Source organism: Lucilia cuprina, chromosome 4 (genome assembly GCF_022045245.1).
Source record: "Lucilia cuprina isolate Lc7/37 chromosome 4, ASM2204524v1, whole genome shotgun sequence".
Classification (NCBI taxonomy): domain Eukaryota; kingdom Metazoa; phylum Arthropoda; class Insecta; order Diptera; family Calliphoridae; genus Lucilia; species Lucilia cuprina.
Window position 1 is genome coordinate 43,391,753 of NC_060952.1, and position 25,048 is coordinate 43,416,800.

General features: G+C 31.0%; 2 protein-coding genes across 5 annotated transcripts in view; one reads left to right on the top strand and one right to left on the bottom strand.

Annotated features, from left to right (window-relative positions):
* Positions 1 to 2,389, bottom strand: part of LOC111679873 (serine-rich adhesin for platelets) — a 78,029-nt gene extending 75,640 nt beyond the window's left edge. Inside the window, exons 1-3 of one of the 4 annotated variants that reach the window (XM_046948201.1) lie at positions 1,861 to 2,389; positions 1,479 to 1,632; positions 972 to 1,201 (exon numbers count right to left, since the gene is read on the bottom strand). The gene's annotated coding sequence lies outside the window, so the exon portion shown is untranslated. Of the gene's footprint in view, positions 1 to 971; positions 1,314 to 1,478 lie in introns of those variants that run through there. The other 3 variants (XM_046948203.1, XM_046948199.1, XM_046948200.1) reach the window with 3 other exon arrangements.
* A 9,321-nt stretch (positions 2,390 to 11,710) lies between these two features.
* On the top strand, positions 11,711 to 24,971 carry LOC111674591 (repetitive organellar protein). The gene is made up of 9 exons (XM_046950622.1): positions 11,711 to 12,228; positions 12,290 to 12,619; positions 12,800 to 14,424; positions 14,479 to 14,489; positions 18,012 to 18,022; positions 18,096 to 18,437; positions 22,142 to 24,060; positions 24,123 to 24,339; positions 24,656 to 24,971. Exons 1-9 carry the CDS (start codon positions 12,190 to 12,192, stop codon positions 24,818 to 24,820), a joined length of 4,659 nt encoding a protein of 1,552 aa, XP_046806578.1. The 5' UTR covers positions 11,711 to 12,189; the 3' UTR covers positions 24,821 to 24,971.
* Positions 24,972 to 25,048: the final 77 nt, after the last annotated feature.

Below are 25,048 nucleotides of genomic sequence, written 5' to 3' on the forward strand. Positions count from 1 at the left end.
TACAACCGTAACCCCTCAAAATAATTTAAATGATCTATTATGTCAACAAAACAAACAAATTCTCTGGCCCTGTGCGCAATCACATATATTTAATTTCTGATTTGGAAAATGTTAATACATAATATAATTAGGTATATTTCTGACAATATTTGAGAAGTAATAAAAGCTTGAAGACACATTTATTTAAAATCTGTCTTATGTCGTCAAATAAATATTTAAGACATATCATCTCCTTTCTTTGAAATATCCTATTATAAAGCTTTAAATAATTGTAGATTGATTAAAAATAAACTTTTAATCTCTATTTGGTAAGAAATCGTCCGTTAAAATTTTTACCATAAAACAAACTTAAGTTTAAGATATCTCGAAAAATAAAGAGTATATAAGAGATGTTTAACCTAAATTGTAAAGTAGACTGATTGTACTTTCAAAAAACATAAAAATTTTATAAATATAGTTTTTTTTGCAGGGTTATACCTTCATAAATATCGACAAAATACTCGAGGTAAAAACCCTTTAGGAAAGAATACTTTGTATTATGGGATTTGTAAACCTACGTAATTGATCCTATCACTTTAAAAGTCCATTCTTATAATAAACTTTTTATATCACGCAATTTATATTTAAAGTTATTTAAATAATACTTAAATTACGTAAAACTAACAAAGTTATTTAACAAATAAAAAAACTTTGTTTTTTTCCAATTACCACACTTTTGTCACAAATGAACGATATTATATTAAATATTCAACAAGTTTAATTCAAAATAAAACGAAGTACATGTTCAGACTGCATTATTATTATTATTAAAGAGAACAATTCAAAAAAGAAATCGAAAGGCGTGAAGTAGAAGCAATTATAAATTATTCTTATTATAACAGAACTCTTTTGAACTTAATAATTGAAAGTGAATACGAAATATAAGAATAGATTTAAATATTTGATTTTATATTCTTAAAAAATTGACTTACCCCAATCAAAAAGCGCAAAATAATAAATAATTAATTCACCCACATTCGTTCGTTGGTGGCTTTAATTGAAGCTTTCGATTTTCTTCCTTTTTCTTGCTGTTGTTGTATATTTAATCCCAATTGTGTTATTAGTTGTTGTTAACTGGTTACAAAAGATTTTGCTTTACTCTTTGTTTTTTATATTTTTTAAGAGAAACCGTTATTATTTTAAGCCACGTTTAATAAAAAAGCTTAAACAAAAATTGATTAAATTTTTTGTTATTGTTTTAGTTGTAGTTTTTATTTTTGTTGTTATTTTTGTAAAAAATACACGAATGCAACCGTTTCGCATAAATTAAATTTAAAGAAATAAAACAAACAAAATTTATGTACAAAAAATAAAAATTATTGTTAACAATTTCGAACAAGAGTTATTATTGTTGTTGTTTTTGTATTAAATAATATGGCAAATTGTATTTTTAATATTATTAATAATTTTATAAATATCATTTATTTATTTGTTATTACTTGTTTGTTGTTGTTATTGTTATTGTAGTTTGTGCTAAATAAATATTGCACATTTTCAAAATTCATTTTTCACTGTGTAATACAATTTCTTGGCCAAATATAGGCGTTTTTATACATATTTACGTTTTTCTTCTTACTTATGTTGTTGTTGTTGCTGTTTCAATTAACCAACGATTTAGAAGGGGAAATTTTTTTCATTTAAGCCAACTTAAGCTAATATTAAACCAAGGTGATGTACTTCTAACATACATACACTATACATTTAATACATACAAACATCTGATTATTTTTTTTCTTTTCGTATTTTTTATTTTTGAAATTTCAATAAGAAAAATATTGAATTTGTTTTTCTTTTAGAATTAGAAACACAAAAATCACTCACACACAGATCGTTCGACGGGCAAAAAGGGAGACAAATAGACAGACAGACGGGTGGAAAGACAGACACACTCTGAAAACCTTTATTTAACTGACTAAAACACGAAACCGTAATTTTATTTCTTTATGTCTTGATTGCAATTGATTGCATTAGTTTAGACGTTTTTTATTTTTAGTCGTTTTTCTATATTTTTAAACCAGAACGTTAATAAAAATTTCCACGGTCCTTAAATATGTTTTCAGCTGTGTTGTTACAAAAGAAAAATTAAACTTTTTTCAAGTTAAGATTTAGTAATAGAACATTTTATTTAAATAAAAATTAAGAACAAAAGTTGATTAAAGTATAACAATGTTAAAATTCTTTTCACATTTCGTATAATTTTGTAAATGTATTCACTTGTTCTATATAAATATAATTATTTTAGTCTGTTCTATTTCTTTTGTTTGTGTATTTTGTCAAACTGAGCCAAACTGATGGAGATAATTTTTTTGCGTGCGAATCGCTTCAGTGTTTCCACTTAACTGAATTACCAATTTAAACCACAACTGATAGTGAACTCTGTTGCCTGTGTTACAAGTCTTGTCTCTGCTTAATAATGTATTTCTTATGTCTTTTCTTGTTGCTGTTGTTATTGTTGCTACTAACAAAAAACCAGAGTTTACCAAGCAGTCAGTCTGTTAGCCAGCCATAAGCTAAGTTTACTTACTATCCAGCCACACAAGCCCACAAAAAAGTATTTTGCAGAACATAGAGCAAACAGCTACAGCTCTAAGAAGCAAAATCAAAATAATAACAACTCACTCGAATAAGCAAAAAAATAAAATTAAAACAAAACCTGTATATAAAACACAAACAAAACAATAACAACAAGATTGGCAAGTAAACTTGGCTTATATGCTTTCCCTCTTTCCATACCCTCTCCCCCCATCAGCTAAAATGACAACAAACATTGCAATTGCTCCCATCGACTTGTCATACTTAAGCTCGCTTACCACAGAAAATGAGCACTCTTTAGAGCTCAATATCAGTGCAAACACTTCAGCACAAAAACAGCAACAACAATAAAACGCAAGAAAAACAACAACAGTTCGACCACTTAAAATAATTATTGACCATTTGCGCGTGCGCACTACACACCACCATAGTTCAGATTGATTGTTCTCTCATTTGTTATCAATCACTTTTACTCTCAATTTATTAATTGATTTTGTTGTGTTTTCTATTTGTTAAAGTTGCCAGATTAAACTGTTGTTATTTGTTAGATGTTTTTAGGGATTTTAAATCATGATTGAATAACCATATACGGACACCACTATATGATAAAAGACCAAAAATAAGTAGACCCGTGTCTTCCAGTTTTGCCCAAAGTCATGCACTTTTTTAGTTATTGGCCCCAAAGATTTGGGGTCTCTGTGTCATTTTTGAAAAAGTGATAATTTTCTCAGGCTCGTATCTTGCAAACCGATCGGAATTTTGATTTACTCTCTGATCAGAATCTTCCTTTAGAATAACGGCGCCACAGGTCTCTTGCGCCTTCTGGCATGAGTTAGGCGCCTTCTGGTGGTTTTAGAGGGTGACTCCGGAACTATAAAGCGTCATTGCATAGGGGAGGACTGTCTTACATTAAACTCTTTTTCACCACATCACAGTTTGACTGTGATAAGGATTCTGCATTATCAATACTGTCGATGTCGGCGCGTTTGATGCTGCCTTTAGTAATGTCACAAAGTGATTGTTAACTTTAATGTTAACGTAAAACCCTCTATGAACATTTAAAAGGTAGGTTCATATTTCCCCTTTCCCCTATATAACCACTTTTTTACAAAATTACTTTTTAAGTAAGAAGTTATAGTCGAACATTGTAGCCTATTTGATACCAAACACTTTCCATGTAACCTTGTACACAATTGTTATGTTTTTCGGTATTTAAATTGGTCGATTATTTCGCGTAGCCTGTGTTATTTTTTAAGAACTTAAAGTTCACCGAATATAAAAAACTGTCATATGAAGATATATGAACATCAAGATGACAAGTTTTACTGATATGGGTACAACAAGTAAGAGTTTTATATTCGGCTGTGCCGAATCTTATATACGCTTCACCATGGTGTGTTTTAAAAAACGAAAAAGTACCCAAAAGATCCAATTTATGGGTTCTCACCTAATTCAGACTCTACATACCCAATTTCATATATCTAATTTCAATATTATAGAAAATTCAAAAAGGAACTTTTAAAAAACAAAAAAGTACCAAAAAGTTCACTTTTTTCGGGTTCTCACCAAATTCCGTTTCTACATACTTAATTTCATGTTTCTAGGTTCAATATTATAAAAAATTCAAAAAGTACATTTCGCTAAACGAAAAAGTACCAAACAATCCCCATTTATTTGTTCTCGTCTAATCCGGGCTCTACATACTTAATTTCATGTTTCTGGGTTCATTATTATAGAAAACTCAACAAGTACCTTTTGAAAAACGAAAAAGTACCAAAAAGTTCCCTTTTATGTGTTCTCACCGAATTCCGAAGCTACATACTTAATTTCATGTTCTTAGGTTCAATATCATATAATATTCAAAAAGTAACTTTTGAAAAAACGAAAAAGTATCAAAAAGTTGTCTGTTATGGGTTCTCATCTAATTCTGACTTACATACTTTATTTCATGCTTCTAGGTTCAATATTATAGAAAATTCAAAAAGTACCTTTTGTAGAACGAAAAAGTACCAAAAATCCCCTTTGATGTGTTCTTATCTAATCCGGACTATACATACTTAATTTAATGTTTCTTAGTTCATTATTATAGAAAACTCAAAAAGTACCAAAAATGTCCCTTTATGGGTTCTCATCTAATTCCGAATCTACATACTTAATTTCATGTTCCTAGGTCCAATATTATAGAATATTCACACTTTGAAACGAAAATGTACCAAAAAGTTTCCTCTTATGGCTTCTAACTTAAGCCAGGATCCACATACATAATTTCATGTTTCTAGCCAATAACAACACACTAGTGCTGCTCTCGCTCTACTACTCTTGCTCTGCTGCTCACGCTCTGCCTTGTTTTTATAAACAAAATTTACCGTATGTATTTTGTTTTTATTACTTTTTGCAATTTCTGTATGAGCATGAAAAAAATCTCAAATTTTATTACTAAAATTTTTGATCATCCTTTATATTAAAAAAACAACCAACATTTCCAATTTTAAGAATGCAATAAAAATTATGAACATAAAACGTTCTGAATGAACAGAACGTCTTCCTGACTTATTGTAAATACAGGACAAAATGGAGACTGCCAAATAGTGTTAAAAATGACTCTGACGTATGATAATGGGATGATTATTGGTTTTACTACGTTGAAAATCGCATTTACATATATATGTGTGTATGTACATTTTATTTACTTAAACGCAGTTGGTGTTTCAGTTGTGAATACCTCCTGCTGCTAGAAAAATATTGATATTGAGTATTTAATGTTTATTTGACATGAAATATGCGACTACCAATATTTATATCAGAAAAACTTTACTATTTAAATGGCTATAACATTTTACTATTAAATAAGAAGAAATGCTTAACAATTAAATATTAATTGCAATTTTTGAAGAATATTTTAATATTAAATAAAATATAGCAGATTTTTTATTTCGATACATTTAAAACTGTGATTTAGATACATATGCATTCATATATTTTAAATACTTTATTTGGAATCTTTTATTCTTTTTATTCTTTTATTTTAAATTTCGAACAAAAAAATGTTTTTGCTAGGTTACAGCCCCATTGGACTGTAAGAGATCTTTAACCGAATACTCTACCAGAAGTAAGCTTTGCATCATATGTATGTCCGAAAGCCCGAAGTTATTCTGATGGTATAAATAAGGGGGTTACACTTATTCATAAATAAATTTATAAACCATTTGTAATTGAAAACAAGTATGAATGTATAGTCGGGCGTAGCCGACCATATGATACCCTACACCAGTCAGTATGTATGTTAAAAATGGGGATTATTTAAAAAAATAAAGCATTTGGTTTGTTTTTTTAACTTTATTTCGGAATATTTTTACTTTTTTTGGCAAAAAAAAGAGGGCTCAAAGGGGAGTAGGGCAAAATATGGCCCTATCCTTAAAAATGTTGGTAGGGGGAGTTAAGTCTTCTTCAATATTATTTATGTAGAATTTAAAAGTGTTATTAGTGTTTGTAAGTGAATTTTGACCTTTAAGTCATTTTCTGAAGGGGAGTTTGTATGGGGGATAGAGTCAAATGAAGCCAGATCATTACAAAAATCGGTAATGTCATTTAAAGTTCTATAAAACTAAGTTTTGTCGACTTTTGTTAACATAATAGATCATTTAAATTTATTATAAGCCAAAAGGCCCTATTTGGGGGGTACGGTTGTATGGGGGCTAGTCGAAATAATGGACCGATTTTAACCATTTTCAATAGGCTTCGTCCTTGGGCCAAAAGAAGCGTGTGTGTGCCAAATTTCATCCAATTATCTTGAAAATTGCGACCTGTACCTTGCTCTCACGGTTTACATGGATAGCCAGCCAGACGGACTGACGGGCGGACGGACATAGCTTAATCGACTCAGAAAATGATTCTAAGCCGATTGGTATACTTTAAGGTGGGTATAGAACGAATATTTTTGTATGTTACAAACATCAGCACAAACCCAATATACCCTCCCCACTAAAGTGGTGTAGGGTATAAAAATTTTTAATTGAAAATAAAAAACCATGTTTTATACTCTCCTACCACCATCAGTGGATAGAGGGTACATATAAGTTTTCCATTCCCTGTGTAACACCAAGCAGAATCAAAAATAAATTTACAAAAATTAGTGGTTGCGTGTTTTTCATCAAATGTTTGATAGGTCTGAACGTAGCTTTAGTAAAGAAAGTTAGTTAAATCCACTCAAAGTATTGTACTAACCAGCTTAGTATTGGAAATCAGCAAAATTGGTTCACGTAAAAAGTTATGAGTAAAAATTTTAGACTACCTCCAAATAAAATACGTTTTTTTCGTAATTCTTAAATTCGATGAATTTTGTCACACAAGTTTTCCCTAAAATTTTGCACATGTAAATATAATGCAAAGAGAAATCATACTACTATACTAGTTCTGTATCGGTCCACAATTGGTCATAGCTTCCATATAAGGTCCACTTCCAAAAATCACTTAAACGCACATATTTCATTATCAAATAAAGCTATCTTGATAAAATTCGAAACAAATATGTTTTGTGGACATATGGATCACTCTCTGAAATTTTTTCTGGATTGGCCTATAATTAGTTATAGCCTAATTATAAAATCTACTTCCGAAAATTACCTAAATGCATATATTTCATTAATTAATAAAGCTTTTAGAGTAAAATTTAACTGCATTTAGTTTTATGTGCATCATTATACGAAAATTTTTCGGGATCGGTCCATAATTGGTCAACGAAAATTACTTAAAGACACATTGACAATCAAAGTTATCGATAAAAAATTCGACATAAATGTGTATTTTACATATATAAATCATTTATATACAGATTTATTTCTTGGATCAGTACATAATTTATCTTAGCACCTATACAAGGTTCATTTCACTTAATACCACATAATTTATTTAAATTATTATTATATCTGGGTTAAATTCAAAATGGTTCATTCAGGAATATGGTTTGTAAGTACAAAAATCATTCTCCCAAATTTTTTGACATCGGCAACATTTGACCATAGTAATAGCACTGTTACGAGGTCTATATCCGAAAAACAATTAATATAAATTTTTCTGGACCTTCAATATTACTGCTATTATTGAATAACGTTTAACTAGTTTTCTTACCGAATTAAAGAATTTGCTACAAAATGACTTCGATTTGTTGTTGCATATTTTGTTATAAATGCATAAATTGCATATTTTGAATATTTCCAACAAAATAAATTGTTTTGTTTTTACAACAAATTTGGTTTTTTACATATTTAGATTTTTTTAAATAAATATCAACAAATTTTTAAAGCCATAATAGTGCAGAAGGTATTTTGAGTCTGTGCTGCTAATTGTAACGTCCAAATTACTAGCCCTTAAAGTATCGGTTCAGTATCAATTTTTGAGTCTGACCATATAAAAAGATAACTTGATGAAATTCTATTTTTACATCTCTCTCACGTTTATAATTCACTTAAAAACATTATCAAACCATAAAATTCGGAAGAAATATAATTTTACAGAAATACCTACATTCATTCACCAAATTTTATTAGAATTGCTATCAAGCTTTTCACTCTCAGAAATTCAATATATACCATTTAAAGTTGTTTCTTAGTCTTCATATTTGTCATTCTCGAGGCTGTGGTTCCGTTAAAGTGGTATTATAGTACATAAAGCGTTCCTTAAAAACCTGTTTATTTGTTGTCAAAAACATAAGATCTGAATATCTATTAATATGAACCTTCACAAAGAAATATATTTTGGTGCATATTTTTCACATTTTTGGTGCATAGTTTCCCATTTTAGAGTGCATATTATAAGCGCATATTTTTTGTTTTTTAGTGCATGAAAATCCTTGCCCTGGTAAATAGAAATCCGGAAAGGGACGATACACAATTATCCTATTAAATTCTCCTTGCAAATTCACTTTAGGTTTACTAAAAATGGTTGGATACTGGAAATCATTGTAAAATATCAAATGTAAATTAACAACAAGTAAGAGTTCTATATTCGGCTATGCCGATTCTTATATACCCTTCACCATGATGTGTTAAAAAACAGTTAAAAATTTTAAAAAGTTCATTTTGAAGAACGAAAAAGTACCAAAAACTTCTCTTTTATGGGTTCCCACTTAATCCAGGCTCTACATAATGTAAAGTACCTTTTGTAGAACGAAAAAGTACCAAAACATCCCCTTTTATGTATTCTGGACTAATCCGGGCTCTACATACTTAATATCATGTTTCCAGGTTCAATATTGTAGAAATTGAAAGAAAAAGTACCAAAAAGTCTCTTTTTGCAAGTTCTTACCTAGTCAAGGCCCAACATGCTAAATTTCATGCTTCTAGGTTCAATATTATAAAAATTTCAAAAAGTACCTTTTGAAGAACGTAAAAGTACCAAAAGTCCCCTTTATGTGTTCTGGGCTAATCCGGGCTCTACATACTTAATTTCATGTTTCTAGGTTCAATATTATAGAAAATTTAAAAAGTACCTCTTGTAGAACGGAAAAGTGCCAAAAAGTCCCTTTTTGTAGGTTCTTACCTAGTCAAGGCTCTACATGCTAAATTTCATGTTTCTAGGTTCAATATTATAGAAAATTCAAAAAGTACCTTTTGTAGAATGAAAAAGTACCAAAGAGTCCCCTTTTATGTGTTCTAGCCTAATCCTGGCTTTACATACTTAATTTCATGTTTCTAAGGTCAATATTATAGAAAATTCAAAAAGTACCTTTTGTAGAACAAAAAAGTACAAAAAGTAACTTTTTATAGGTTCTTACTTACCTAGTCAAAGTCCTGCATTCTAAATTTCATGTTTCTAGGTTCAATATTATAGAAAATTCAAAAAAGTACCTTTTGTAGAACGAAAAAGTACCAAAAAGTCTCTTTTTATAGGTTTTTACCTAGTCAAGGTCCTACATTCTAAATTTCATGTTTCTAGGAAAATTCAAAAAAAGTACCTTATGTAAAACGAAAAAGTATCAAAAAGTCCCCTTTAATGTGTTCTCGTCTAATCCGGGTTCTACGTACTTAATTTCATGTTTCTAGCCAATAACAACGTAACGTAATGTCTTCTTCATTCTTTGATTTGTGTTTATAAACAAGAAACCACAATAACAAAAAATTTACCGTTTGATACTGTGTTTTGTTTTTATTTGTTTATTGTTTTGTATGAACATGCAAGAAAAATGTAAATTTTTCATGAAATTTTCAGAGGTGGTCTCGGATTTTTACTCATATCTTCGTTATTTATGGACCGATTGGACTGATTTTAAATAGCGTTCGATTCGATCGTATTTCTAATAGAATTTTTGAAAATTCGTATATCGCAGATATCTGGGGTCTTCTGAAAACTGATTTCAACATACAGACAGACGGACATGGCTAAATCGACTCCGCTATCTATAAGGATCCAGAATATATATACTTTATAGGGTCGGAAAATTATATTATAGAAATTGCAAACGGAATGACAAAAAAGTTATATATACCCTTCCCTCGAAGGTGAAGGGTATAAAAACATAGTAACATCATGTAAAATCTACTGTACATATTTATGTTTATAACCTACACCTTTATATTAGGGTTCTACAGTTGAAACGAAAAGTCGACTTTTCGACTTTTTTCATTTAGTTAAAAGTCGACTTTACGACTTTTGCATTTTATGAAAAGTCGATTTTTCAACTTTTCGACTTTTTTCATTTAAATAAAAGTCGACTTTTCGACTATAAGTATTTTATAAATACTCGACTTTTCGACTTTTTCCGACTTTTCGATTTTTTCGACTTTTTGACTATGTTTGACTTCTTTCTAATTTTTTCCGACTACAGTAGTTTTCCGATTTAACGAACCCATATGTTGTCAGGCCTGTTCGTAAAATTGAAAAATTCGTTATATGCAGTACTAAGTAAAACGTGGGTTTTTGGTAGGAAAATAATTAAAAATAGGTACATAAAATATTTTTTAAATGTATTTTATAAAAATTTATTCTTTTTTTTATAAAAATAGTACAAAACACAAAATTTCGAATCTTATATGCCCACCTTCAAACCATATTTGTGTCAAATTTAATCGCTGTATTTTTAATTCTGTCATGAGCTTTAAAGTTATTTCTCGAAGTTCATCGCTATACTCGTATTTTAAGCGAGTAATGAGCGTTGAAGTAATTTTCTTAAGGGGGCCTGATATGGAGGGTAAGGTCAATTATGGACCGATTCCCATAAAATTTGTTAGAGATATCGGTTAGTACTCGGCGTACTCGTATTGTTAAGCGAGTATTGAGCGTTAAAGTCATTATCTGAAGGACGGACGGACATAGCTACATCGAACTAAAATTTAATAAGAACACAGAATGAGTTACAGTTTTGGGTATAAAAGCACCGCTTGCTACAACTTAGGTTATTTGTTATTTTTGATAACCGTCATTTTATCTTAATTTCAATAATAATATTTTTATTAGTTCGTTAAACAGAGTACAAAAAACAAGTTTTGTTCGTTAGTTAAGGTAGTCAATAGGAAAAATTAGCTAGTTCGTTAAATGGGATGTTCGTAGAATTGAATGGTCGTTAAATCGGAAAACTACTGTATTAGAGTTTTTGACTTTTTTCCACTTTTTTAAAATTTTTGATTTTTTGACAATTTTCGATTTTTCGACTTTCTTCGACTTTTTTCGAGTTTATTCGACTTTTTTCGACTTTTTTCGACTTTCAGACTTTTCGACTTCTATTCACAAAGTCGACTTTTCGACTTTTTTCACAGACTATAGTCGAATTATCCACTTTTTTGGAACAAAATAGTCGACTTTTTTCGACAAAAAGTCGATTGTTCGATTATTCGAAAGTCGATTTATAGAACCCTACTTTATATCATACGATTTTTTTATAAATAATATCAGTAGTTTCTGTTAAGTGGCTGTCACTGTTCTTGTATGATAAATATTTCCGTTATAAATATTTAATTTAAAAATATGGTGAATTTGTAATATATATGTATACCGACTACTCAAAACACCACTACAAATATTAACTCGTCTCAATCACAACACTATTTTTAACTAAAGCAGGTGCCAGCTGTAAACAGTAAACAAACCAAACTGCCAAATTGATACTTTCTTCTCATATTGAAAAAGTTTTTACTTAGAACAAATGTAGAGTTGTAATTCAGGTCTGAGTTGGGGAACAACTCTCGCGTCATCGTTTTTATTTTTTAAGGACGGTCAGGCTTGTGCTTGTTGCTGGGCTTTCGACAGGATTACTTCTCACCCCGCACTGATTTAATGCACTACTTCGTATAACTGTTCTTAGTTATGCGGTGTCTTCATTAAACGTGTGCTTTCGTTTTACCTCAGAGTGAGGTTATGTTTTTTATTGGTGGAGACCATAGAATACTCACGATATAACCTGGTGGAGACCATTTAAACTCGAATATAAACTGGTGGAGACCATTAAAACTCTGGAATTTTTTTGATTATGATGATTCAATGATATAACTTTTTTATTTTTGTGGGATAACCTGGCAGTTTGTGAGTTTAATAACTCCGCCAACACACTTCAAAGTTAAAAAAAAAAAAAAAAAAAAAAGAACAAATGTATTTATTATTTTATTTAAAAATCAAACGCTTACAAAGATGAATTTAAATATTGAAACAATTTTAGATTTTTACACTGTAAGTTGATAGAGAAATATACTTGAAAAATATTTGATGTCTATCTACTTGTTGATTTCAGTACAAAAACAAAAAAATATTGTGTCAAATAAAAGTGACACCCTCTACAAATTATAAATTAAATAAAACCTGTAGATGTTTAAGCCAAAAACAATGGAATACTTTCGATAAAGAATTAGAGAAAATTATTATCACAAACGATGACTGGAACGATGAGAAGTGTCTTAAATTTAATTTAAATTCCTGCATTGAGGTTAAGGTGCAAAAATCAAAATTATTATTAAGAGATTTTTACAAATGTTTGGGAGCAATCAAAGATTTTGAGAAAAACGTTACAGATGGTCTAGAAGAAAATTATGTTTTGGAGTGTCTGATTGATTTTCAGCTTGAAGTAAGTGTTTTAAGAAAATATCTAATATTCTAAAATGGCTAAAGTTGAGGATCCATATGTGTGTGTTTATGCCTATATATTTATGTATATGGACTCGTAAAACACACTCACTTTAAAATGGTACCTAATAAAACAGTCAACATGTAATAAAATTTAAGTTTCCTTTCTACACGATTTTAGGTTTCACTTGATACATCCCACGAGTCACAAGAATACGAACCACAAATAAAAACTACACCAGATAAATTAAGTAGCCCTTTGTCATACGAACCATATACACCATCTAAGAAAAAATATCAGGCAGATAATGTTGATACAATTAAAACACCAAGGCTCGATTTACTTGAATGTCATGAGGATACATACTCGCCAAAACCAATATTTCCAATTGCAGAAGGTGAAGCGTTATTAATTGATACAATACCAAAATATACTCCAGCACCTATTAAAAAGTCCACTAATTCAACTGAATTAAAGAAATCTCAAGATCTAGATAAAATTATTGTTGAAACAGGAGAAAAAATTGAATTTTTAAGATCAAAATTAAAGAAATCAGAAAAGGCGGAATGTGAATACATACCGAAAAGTCAAGAATTTGCTGTAGTCGATGTTCCAGTTTATATACCAACACCTATAGGAGAGACAACACAACGAACAAGTTTCAAAAGCGATTATAACCTTAAAAGACATAGAAAAAGATCCAAAACAATAGATGAGTTTCCTGGACTTCAACTTAATGAAAAAACCAATGAAAAACTTCAAACAATAAATGAATACAATAACAGCAACAAAACACTTTATCAATATGAAGATAAAAAGTTTAAAAAGCGGTCAAAGACAATTGATGAAATCCCAGCTGGATTTGCGGTTAATAACGAAAAAATCATGTCAGAGGTTAATAAATCAAAGGAGCAGAAAACTACTTTTAAGCAAAATATTTGTAAATCAAAAGAAAAAACCAATACGTTGGAAAAAATAACTGAAACTGATTTCCCTGTTTATGTTCCAACTGTCATAACGGAAGATACTTGGCAGCCAAAAGTTAATAAAACCGATCACCACTTTACGAAACATAAAAAACGATCCAATACAATAGATGAATTTCCGGGACAACTTTATAAGGAAAATTATAAAAATAATAACGATTACATAATTAGTAAGGATAAACTTAATCTTGATTACAGCAAACATTCAAGAAAGCGAACAATTGATGAAAAACCAAATGGATTAGATGTGAATAACGAAAACCAAGTATCAAAGAACTTGCAAGAGGAAAAGAATGGAAAATCTCCAGATAAAAATACCCCGGACAAAATAAGAGAAAATAAACGCAATGTAAATAAAACTTCACCAAAAACAAATAAAACTCCACAAAAAGCCAACAAGGAAAAGAAATCAGAAAAAAGTAAAATTAGACCTAATTCGACATTTAAAGATGAAAAACTAGCTACACCTAATGAAACTACTAAAAAGTCTTCAAAAATATTTACAGAAGAAAATATTAATAAATTTAATAATAATGTTAAAATAGCTAATACAAGTATTTCATCTGCCATGGAACCAGATCTAGATACAACACCACCAAAAATATATAAAAGAGAAATTACACAAGAAAACAGCCCAGATATTAAAAAAGCCTTAAGACGTTCCGAACGACCACCTAGCAAACCAAAGCGATTGTTAGAAGAACAACATAAACTACTAAAAAGTAATAAGCCTAAAAAACTAAAAACTTCACCAAAAAACAAGGAGCTTTTTGGAACGGACGACGAAGATGACGATGATCATTTAAAAAACAAACAATAGTTTTGTTTGCGTACCTGCGTAATATATAATAATACTGTTTACTTATTACCCAGTTATTCACAAAGTTTTTTTTTATAAACAGTTTATATATGATGGATTTTTGTTTTATAGACGTTTTATAAAATAAAAATTTTGTTTAGGAATAAGGGGGTTAAAGTATTTTTTACCTTTAAATGGTAAATCTAGAAAATAAGAGACATATTAACAAAGTATATTTTTATACAACAAAAACTTAATATTTGTATGCATATTTGCATGTACTATAATATATACTTGTACATTTTAAATAAAAAATATTGACAAGCATTATTCGTAATTCAGCTCTGGGTGGAGGAAGACCGTCGTGCGTCGTTGCCATTATCGCTTAAGGGTAATCAGGCCGTCTTTTTTGCTCTGCCTTCGAGAGTTTTACGTTTCAAACAGCATTGGCCAATGTGTGACGTCAGATAACTGTACCGAGTTACAGTTTTTCTTGAGGTGCATATTTGGTCATGAGCAATCGTGTTAACTTAACCTAAGTTTTTAATTTTAATTGGAACATATGAGCTAGTTTTTTCTAGCTAAAATTGGTGATGGCGTTGTATAATTTTAATTACTGGCCAAATAAATCTTAGTTTCGGAAACTAAATAACTTAAATAACAAACAAACAAATATTGACAAGTTAAAGGAAATACAAAATACATTTAATAACTGGATATTGAAGAAAAATTTTTTGTTTTGCTCGATTAGATTTAATACCTTTAATTAAAATCTGTCAGATTTTTTTGCTTATGACGGACATAGTTATTATCATGATAATAAATAATAACAAATTCAATCTAAAATCGATGACCTATTGTTACATTTAACAACAAAAAAGTTCAAATATCGTTTTCGTGAATTAAAAGAGTACATTTTTTATAAATCATTTCAACTAGGTTTCTATAGTTGAAAAAAGTCGACTTTTTGCATTTAGTTGAAAGTAGGGTTCTATAAATCGACTTTCGAATAATCGAAGTCGACTATTTTGTTCCAATATGCTCGACTATCGTTTGCGAAAAGTCAACTTTGTTAATAAAAGTCGAAAATTGAAGAAACAAGTGAAAAATAGTCAAAAACTCCAAAAATGTCAAAAAATAGTCTGAAAAAAGTCGAAAATAGTTAAAAAGTCGAAAAAATCGAAAAGTCGAAGAAAGTCGTAAAAAGTCGAAAATTGTAGAAACAAGTCAAAAATAGCCGGAAATTTTAAAAAAGTGGAAAAAAAGTCAAAAACTCTAAAATAGTCAGAAAATAGTCGGAAAAAAGTCGAAAGAAGTCAAAAAAATCGAAAAGTCGGAAAATGTCGAAAGTCGAAAAAAAAGTCGGAAAAAGTCGAAAAGTTGGAAAAAGTCGACTATTTATATAATACTTATAGTCGAAAATCTAAATGTCGACTTTTAATTAAATGAAAAAATTGCAAAAGTCGAAAAATCGACTTTTCATAAAATGCAAAAAGTCGAAAAATCGAATTTAACTAAATGAAAAAAACGAAAAGTCGACTTTTCGTTTCAACTATAGAACCCTAGTTAAAAGTCAATTTTTCTACCTTTTGCATTTTATGAAAAGTGTATTTTTCGACTTATTTTCATTTAATTAAAAGTCGACTTTTCGACTTTAAGTATTTTATAAATTGTCGACTTTTTGCGACTTTTGGACTTTTTTCGACTTCTTAAGTTTTCAACTTTTTTCGATTTTCGACATTTTCCGACTTTTCGATTTTTTCGACTTTTTGACTATTTTTGACTTCTTTCGAATTTTTTTAGTTTTTCCGACCATTTTAGAGTTTTTGACTTTTCCACTTTTTTAAATTTTCGACTATTTTTCGTTTTTTTCTACCTTTTCCGACTATTTTTACTTCTTCCGACTGTTCGGCTTTTCGACGTTTTTCAACTTTTCGACTTTTTCGGAATGTTTTCGACATTTTCCGACTTTACAAAGTCGACTTTTTCACAGTCGAGTTACCGACTTTTTTGGAACAAAATAGTGGACTTCGACTTTTCGACAAAAAGTCGATTGTTCGATTATTCGAATGTCTATTTAAAGAATCCTAATTTCGACTATAAAAACCTACCCCATAAGCATTTCAGTTAAAAAAAATAACTTTGATCAAACACTTTACACTGATAAAAATTCTTGAATTCAACTCAAACATTACAAAGTCATTACAGTATATTTATATTAAGATTTTCTGCCGGTTTCTCTAAATGTGAAAGAACATTTTCATTCTTACAAATATATTGAAAACAACAAATAAATTTGAAATTTTGTTTTCAATATATTTATAAGAAAGAAAATGTTGTTTTGATATTGTGAAACAGGCATTTTGTCTTCTGTTGCGAATTACATAAGCTGTAGATAATACCACGTTCACACGATGCAATTATTCGCCATTTACTCTCTCATTCTTCACTCAACCCCCAAATACGAACTGAATTACATGATTCGCCATACAAAATTTCAGCTGCGAATAACACAAGCACAGTAGTTACAAATGAAAAAGAATAACTTAAAATCTTGTTCGTTCTATCTGAGGACTCGTTATATGTATACGATTTCGTCATTAGAGATGTTTTTTATATGAAAAAAGTTATCTAAATGTAAACACAGTTGTAATTCAGGTCTGAGTTGGCGAACAACTTTCGCGTCATCGTTTTTATTTCTTAAGGACAATCAGGCTTCTGCTTGTTGCTGGGCTTTCGACAGAATTATTTCTCGCCCCGCACTAATTTAATGCACTACTTCGTATAACTGTTCTAAGTTATGCGTTGTCTTCATTAAAGTCCTGCTTTCGTTTTACCTCAGAGTATGGTTATGTTTTTAACTGGCGGAGTCCATAAAATACTCACGATAAAACCTGATGGATACCATTTAAACTTAAATATATATTGGTGGAGACAATTAAAACTATAAAACTTTTTTCTGGCGGAAACCATTAATACTTTTGATGAAATTAAGTCCGGATGCTCCAACTTATTATATGAAGGTATAGGTCGTTTAGTGGGGTTTTATCTGGACAAACTTGTGATAACTGGCAATATGAGTGCTTAATGCACCGCCATCCTAATTAATACCCCAAAAAAAATAAATGAAAACAGGTTTGATTTAATAATTTTTTATATGAGAGTCGCCTTAAAATGTATTCAATATAATATGAATAAATCTTATTTTATATTATATCAAACAGCAAAAATGTTTAGTTTAAGTTTTCATTGAATTCATACTGCCTGCATAAGACAGATAATATTTAAATAATAAAAACTTCAATTGTACTTTAATTCATGATTTAAAAATATATTTACACCATAATTTAATTTATCAGTGGTGAATTTTGACAATTACATACCACCAATTAAATATTCAGTATAAAAATTATTACTCGCTACAACCACAACACTTTCGATAACAAAAAAACAGCTGTAGTAAACAACTTTTATTTATCTTTTTGTTTTTGCAAAGTGCATCAAATTTATTAAATTATACATTTTGTTTAACAAAATTTCATTTTCAACCAATGCAGGTATTAATTGCCAAACACAAACATGAATTTAAATTGTGAAACTATTTTAGACTTTTACACTGTAAGTAGATTGATTGTGTACATGGTTTCCCGACATATACGACCATCACATTTTATTTTATTGTTAATTGCAGCACAACAACAGAAAAGTATTGTGTCAAATTAAAGTGAAAAGCCGCAAATTTAAAAATTACACTTGTAGATGTTTAGGACAAGAGCAATGGAATATATTCGATAGAGAATTAGAGAAACTCATTACAGCCAACGATGAGTGGAGCGATGAGATGTGCCTTTATTTTAAAATAAAGCCCTATATTGAGGTTAAGGTGCAAAAATCTAAATTATCATTAAAACATTTTTACAAATGTTTGGGTGCAATTGATGATTGCAAAAAAGAGGAATTAGATGATGGCGCTGTCGTAGAGGATATAAGAGAATCCAATTATGTTTTAGAGTGTGTACTAAAGTTCAAAGACGTAAGTATATATTAATATTATTTTTATAGGTAAGAAATCAAGTAGTTTACTGTTCTAAGCATCAATAGATTAAAGTTGCTTGATTTATATCGACAAAACATTGGCTTCTTTTTATTTCAATTTATGTCTTCATGTGATTCACAACAAAAATTTAACAATATATCCTAAACTAGAAAAAATCATCTAAAACCGATTAAAAAACAATTTCCACCAATGTCATAATACTTCATGCTTTTCGTAGAAATATTCATCCAATTTAAAAGATAGGAGCGTAACAAGAACAGATTTGGTAATTAAGAACAGATTTGGATAATTATTTTTCTACAGTTTGAAAAACATAATTTTCCGTGTACAATTAAACGCAGGTTTATAGGGATTTATCTATGAAATGCATGGCACTGACTTGATAAATCATCAGGGATGTAAACCCTTTTAATAGACCTGGGAGAAAAAGGAAAAAATATACTCTTTTTTTATTGTACTTTCCACTATAGAACAAATTATTGTCAAAATTTTTAACAGTATTAACATACATACATAGATTTTTGACGTACTTCATCCTGATTAAATTAATATATTTAAGGGGAACCTCTAAGTAATTAATCTCTCCTGATATAGTACTTTTTTAATACATATTTAACCTACAAACATTAAAAATAGACCAATTCTGAAGCTTATTAAAAAAATCCCTACAAACAAGAAGATATGAATATGATACGAATTCCTATTGCTCAAAAGAAACAACTTATTGCGGCAACAATCAACAACTCCCTTCAGAGGCGAAACTTCTAAGCAATACAAAAGCTATTCTTCCAGAAGTTAAAAAAATGAAATCGCTAGATAACCACCTAGAAGAAACATTTAAGATATCTTCTGGTAATCTTCTGGATGATAAATATATCGCTAGTTTATCTTGATTGAAAAATATTAAAATTTTCTTAAATTTACAATTTTAAAATGCGTTTTGTTATAAAAAAATTACAATAACAATTTTTGCTTTCTTAATGCTCAATATTCTATTACAGAAAAATGTTGGCTTTTCCCAAATAAATGTCGGTTTTTCCACAGGAAATGTTTTCATTTTCTTGAATAATGGCTGGAAAACATGACAAAATAATTGTTAATTATTGGAATATACATAATACGCATACAAATACTGTGTTAAGTAATTAATTACACACCCATTTCGACAATTTTAAAAATACAAGAAAACGTTCAGGTTGAACAGTTGATAGATCAGAAAAGTATGTTGACCCTTTTGCCTAAAAACGAATAAATTCAATTACACAGAAGATGAGTATTTGTTTCCTCTTCTGCCTCATTTTGACAGCTCATACAGAAATCATTGTAGGGAAGACCAATGCGTCTTTCATGGTTTCCGAACATGGTATGACCATGCACGTTGTCGGAATGCAGTAGTCAGAGACAAGTTGTAGATTTGGGAGAAGGTCTTCAATCTTTGCATGACCTCTGAATCCCAAAATCCATCTGTTTAAGATACTTTATCTGGCTGCAGTACTCATTGCCAGTTCTTTAGCAAGGAGATACAAAGGAAGCTAGTTCAGCATAGCGAACAACGCTTTACTGGGTGTCGTCCTAAGAACACCTGTTATGAGAAGAGCCGATTGTCTCATAACTGTCGTAAGAGTGTTTCTTTTGGATGATTTGTCAAGTGCATGCTACCAGACAATAACACCAGCAACAGTTTACGCTCCATAAGCTTATTACCTTTGACGCTTTTTCCAATTTTTGAGACATAGTCTCAAGGTGCGTACCAGTTACCGCTACTGCTACATCGTCAGTGTGGCAACAGTAATGGAGCTTGGATCCAATTTACGGCTACTTCAAAGTCCCTTTTGTTCTCTTTAGTCGGTACAGAAGAAAGAATGTTACACAAGGTAGACGTATGTATCATGTAGCTGTTTTGGAGCCACAGTTTGGAGTTGCCATGTAGCTGTTTTGGAGCCAAAGTTTGGTATTGCCAGACTCCCAGGCAACCGCAACAGTATCCTCATCGGTGTAGTCAGACAGGATAAAGATATTTACATGGTTCTTAGCCATATTACAGGCTCTTATATAACCTGAGCAGTTTGTGGGTCCACGGTTCTTGGACAAGGATTAGCTCCTCCCCTCTTTCAGTTAGACGGAGGTGAAGGGTAGCAGATGCTTCCTTGGAGTGGTGAAGGTTAATCTGCGTTACATTCACCTTCTCCCAGGTCAGTATCGTATACGACGGTTACGTCGACATCCTCCGGATCAGTATCCGAAAGGATGTCGTCGTCCTCCGTCACTTTCAAAGGAGTTTCCCATCTTCTGAAACTGCGGGATTGTCGCGGTTGTCTTCATCCTTTTTAAGGCGGACTGTCTAGATTAACGCTAGAGGCGGCGCCGTTACGTTTGTCGTCACTGCGGTAGATACGCAGAGCGATACTATCAAAACCATAGTACACTTTGCTTCCGCACTCACGCAGTGGCGACACGGACTCCGCTCCATGCGCAAGTACTTTGCTGGAGTGCTCGAGCTATCTAATCTTTGACCATTGGATGGCCTCTGTTGATTCGGCAACAGCACCTAGAGACGTAACCGGTGGACAGAAGTACGATCCATCAATAAGCCGTAAACATTGTTCTTACTCACAGGGACACACTGTGGTAATTTTGATATGAACAGAGTATACTCTGAACATAATTGACAAGGAAGGAAAATTCCATGACACCTTTCATCCAACATCATTGTACCCAGCACACACCTATTTCATACGATACATTCATTAGGTAGACGGGTGGATGGTGCCTGCCGAATCTCACATTCATCCCGTACCATATATAATACCAACTCATTTCAAACGCTTAGTCCCACAGTCACTCCTCTGTGGGGTGTCTGTTGTTTTCGGCACCGAACTTATCCCGAAATATTTAACCGCCACTTACTATCCCCGCGAATTTGGGTTTAAACCACAGCCACTACGTGGACATAGTCCTGCGGGCAACTGGCCACCCGTAGTACCAGATTATGCGGTGCTCTGGTCTGACCTCTCGCAATCTATGCAAGGACTAAACCAAGCAGTAGACTGTAACCAATTTTTCAGTCCCGGCCAGACAGTATTGGACACCTCTTTATAACCCCGGGATTGCAATAACACCAAGGCGGAGGTCTCGCCAAGTTAAAATGCAGGGTGGGGGATGGAAACAATGGATCTCGGTCTGCGAGTGATTTCACCTACCGGGACCACGTAAAACAAAGCACCTGGCCACACTTCCCCAAGGGAATCAAACGCCAACTTGAGAAGTAATGCAGAGCGTTCATTCGCACAAGACAGCAGTTTTATGTGACCCTGAACCATCCAGCGTCATCTTTTTGAGGATTATCCAGTACACCCCAAGCATAACTTTTACGGATGATTCCCCATTTGTCCCGGGAGCGTGGCTGTTGCTTCTGTCGATATTTGTTATGTCGCAATTTGTTAGAAAGAAATTTTTCATTATATTGGCCTCAGTAATAACCCAAAACTTTCAACAGTTTAAAGTTCAAAATATGATAAAGTATTGTTAATATAAAATCTAGAGTCCAAGTTCATCATATATTTTCTTTATACATATGTAAGTAAACAATTTATTTTGTTTCATAAATAAATAATATGGAATTTATGTTTGGTATATTTCTACCCACTTAAAATATTTTTTGGTTTCCAATGTTTTTTTAGAGCCCAGGTAATGTAAGCCACAAATTAGAAGGTCAACCACTAACTGAAACAACCGATACTTTAAGCAGTCATTCCGAACCGTATTCGCCTTCGAATAAAAGATATCGACAGGATAACATTGATACCGTTAAAACCCCTGGAAAAGATTTTCTTGAATATAGTGAAAGCAGTTATTCACCAAAACTAAACACAATAAATTCCTCCGAAAGTGAACACTCACAATTATGTGAAATAATATCCAATAACACGTCAGAACCGATTGAAACATGCCAAAGTTCAGATGAGGTCATTGTTGAAACTGGAGATGAAATTGAATCTCCGAAAAAAAATAGATTCAAGAAATCAAAAAAACTTTTGACTGAATTTATATCGAAAAGTCAGGATATTCCTGTCACCGATTCAACTGCGCATAGAGTAGAGGAGAATTCTTCACAACGAAAAGTTACTACAAGAGATTACGACATTAAAAAGCATCGCAAAAGAACTAAGACTTTAGATTCTTTCTCAGAAATACTGGGTAATAATTCTAATGAAAAGCATAAAAGCAAAAAAGAACGTTCAAGCAGCAGAGATAGTCAGTATGGCAATAAAATATTTAAAAAACGTTCCAAGACTATTGATGAAATTCCAGTTGAATTGTTCCAGAATATTGAGATACCAAATTTAAATAACTTGACAGACGAGAGTAAAGAAAAGTCACGTAAAAAAAAAGAATCAACAGATAAACACAAGTCTGACAAATCAGAAGATATCAAAGAAAAGCCATGTACAAAGTCAGACTCGAAAGATAAACATCAGCTTCATAAATCAGAAGATATTAAGGAAAAGGCACATAAGAAACTAGATCCCACTGAAAAGATTACGTCATATAAATCGGAAGAAAGAAAAGAAAAGCTATATAAGAATTTGGAATCATCAGATAAATATACGTCTCATAAATCAAAAGAAAAGAAAAAAGATGTGAACGACAACATTTCTTCAACAAAACAAATTGTTCCACTCTTGGAAAAGAAGCACGTAAGCAGCGATTCACCGAGTGTAGATGAATTTTTGGAGGCACATGTTAAAACTAAGAAACCCGCAGAAAATGTCAGTGATGATGACTTCGAAGACCAGAATAATGAAGAGGAAAATACAAATTTGTCGCAATCCAATGATAATACAAGTAGTTTGAATATATCGATTTCATCTGCCACGGAATCGAACACAGATACATCTCCACGCAAAGTAACAAAAAGAGAAAGAAAACCAAAAGAAACTAGCTCTAATGTTATTAAATCCGTGCGGCGTTCGTCACGATCACCAACCAAAACAAAACGATTTATAGAAGAACAGCCTAATCTACTCAAAAGTAATAGGTCTAAAAAAGCCAAAACTTCACCTAAAAATAAAGAACTATTTGGCACAGACGACGATGATGACGAAGAGAATTATTTTGAAAAGAACAGCACGAAAACTAACAACAACAGCAAAGTCAAATCATCAATATTCGAAACGCCTGTTAGCAAGAAATCTGCGAAGAGTGCTTCATCCTCGTCATCCTCATCAACGAAAAAGAAACGTAAAAGAGTAAATAATAGTAGTGAATGTGAGCAGGAAAAACGAGCGATGGGCAATTGGTTAGGCAAGAAAAAATCATCATCATCAGACATTGAGGAAAAAAATGCTTCAACATCTAAGTCATCATCATCTAAAAGTCGTCCGCTAAAAACTACAAAAAAAGAAAAAACGGAAAAGAATGAAGTTGATACCGAGAAACATGCGAAAACTGTGACACCAACACCATCTTTCGAATTGCCTTCTAAGGAAGAAATGGAGTTAATACGAAATAAATCGAAATTAACGCAGAAAGAAAATGCAATACTTAAAGCTGAACTGGATAAAATGCGTACTTCGCCACCAAAAGAAGTAGAATTTAAGTAAATATGAACTTTTTTTACATCACATTTCTATTTTTGTAATTTCTACTTGTTTATATTAGATCTCTACAAGATATACCTGCGGATGAAATATTGAATACGTTTTCAATATACCAGACAGAATTAGATGAAATTTATAAAAATAATTACAAAAGAGATTATATAAAAGGACATGAGGGCATAAACCATTGTTTTGTAATAAGGCTACTGCCACAAAATATCCAAATGAAAATGCTGGAGAAATTAACAGATATTTATAGTAATACAAAGAGCTCAACTGTAAGTAGGATTAAAATTGTTCTTAAATTTTACTAAATCTTAGTTTTTAAATGAAAATAACAACTAAAATTTCAATAAAATATTTCTCAATTAAAAATTTATTGATATTTTAGAAAAAGTATTTATATGATGTAAATTGCATTGAAATTAATTAAAAAAATTATAAATCGTTATTGTACTGAATAATTAAAAATATTCGATTAATAAAACCGGATTTGGCTCCTATATTTAAAAGAACTCAGTATAAAATATAATATATTGAATGATATTATGACTATTTTATTTAAATAATTTAATTTCTTTCAATTTTCTACAGCAAGCCACTTTATTCGCCAACGCCCTTCTTCCCGAATGGGTAATACGTGTGTATATGGAGAAATATAAATTTAACCGTCAAGAGGCGATCCACCAAATCAAAGCACAAGAAGAATTTCGACTACATATGGAAGAACAGAGTGATAACTCCTTTATGTTCGATTAGAAAAGTATAAACATGTGATATGAGTATATATTCCATATGTAGTGTATTTTGTTTTTAAATTCAAATAATATATATTGAAGCTGAGCTTTGATTAAATCATTTTAATATGTACTTTTATTTTTGAAATAAATTATCTTTTCTAAAATTTAAACTCTATGATTTTCAATTTGAGGAGTTAAAAACAAGTCGGTTGGCTAAATTTCCACCAACACATGTGGATCTTATTAG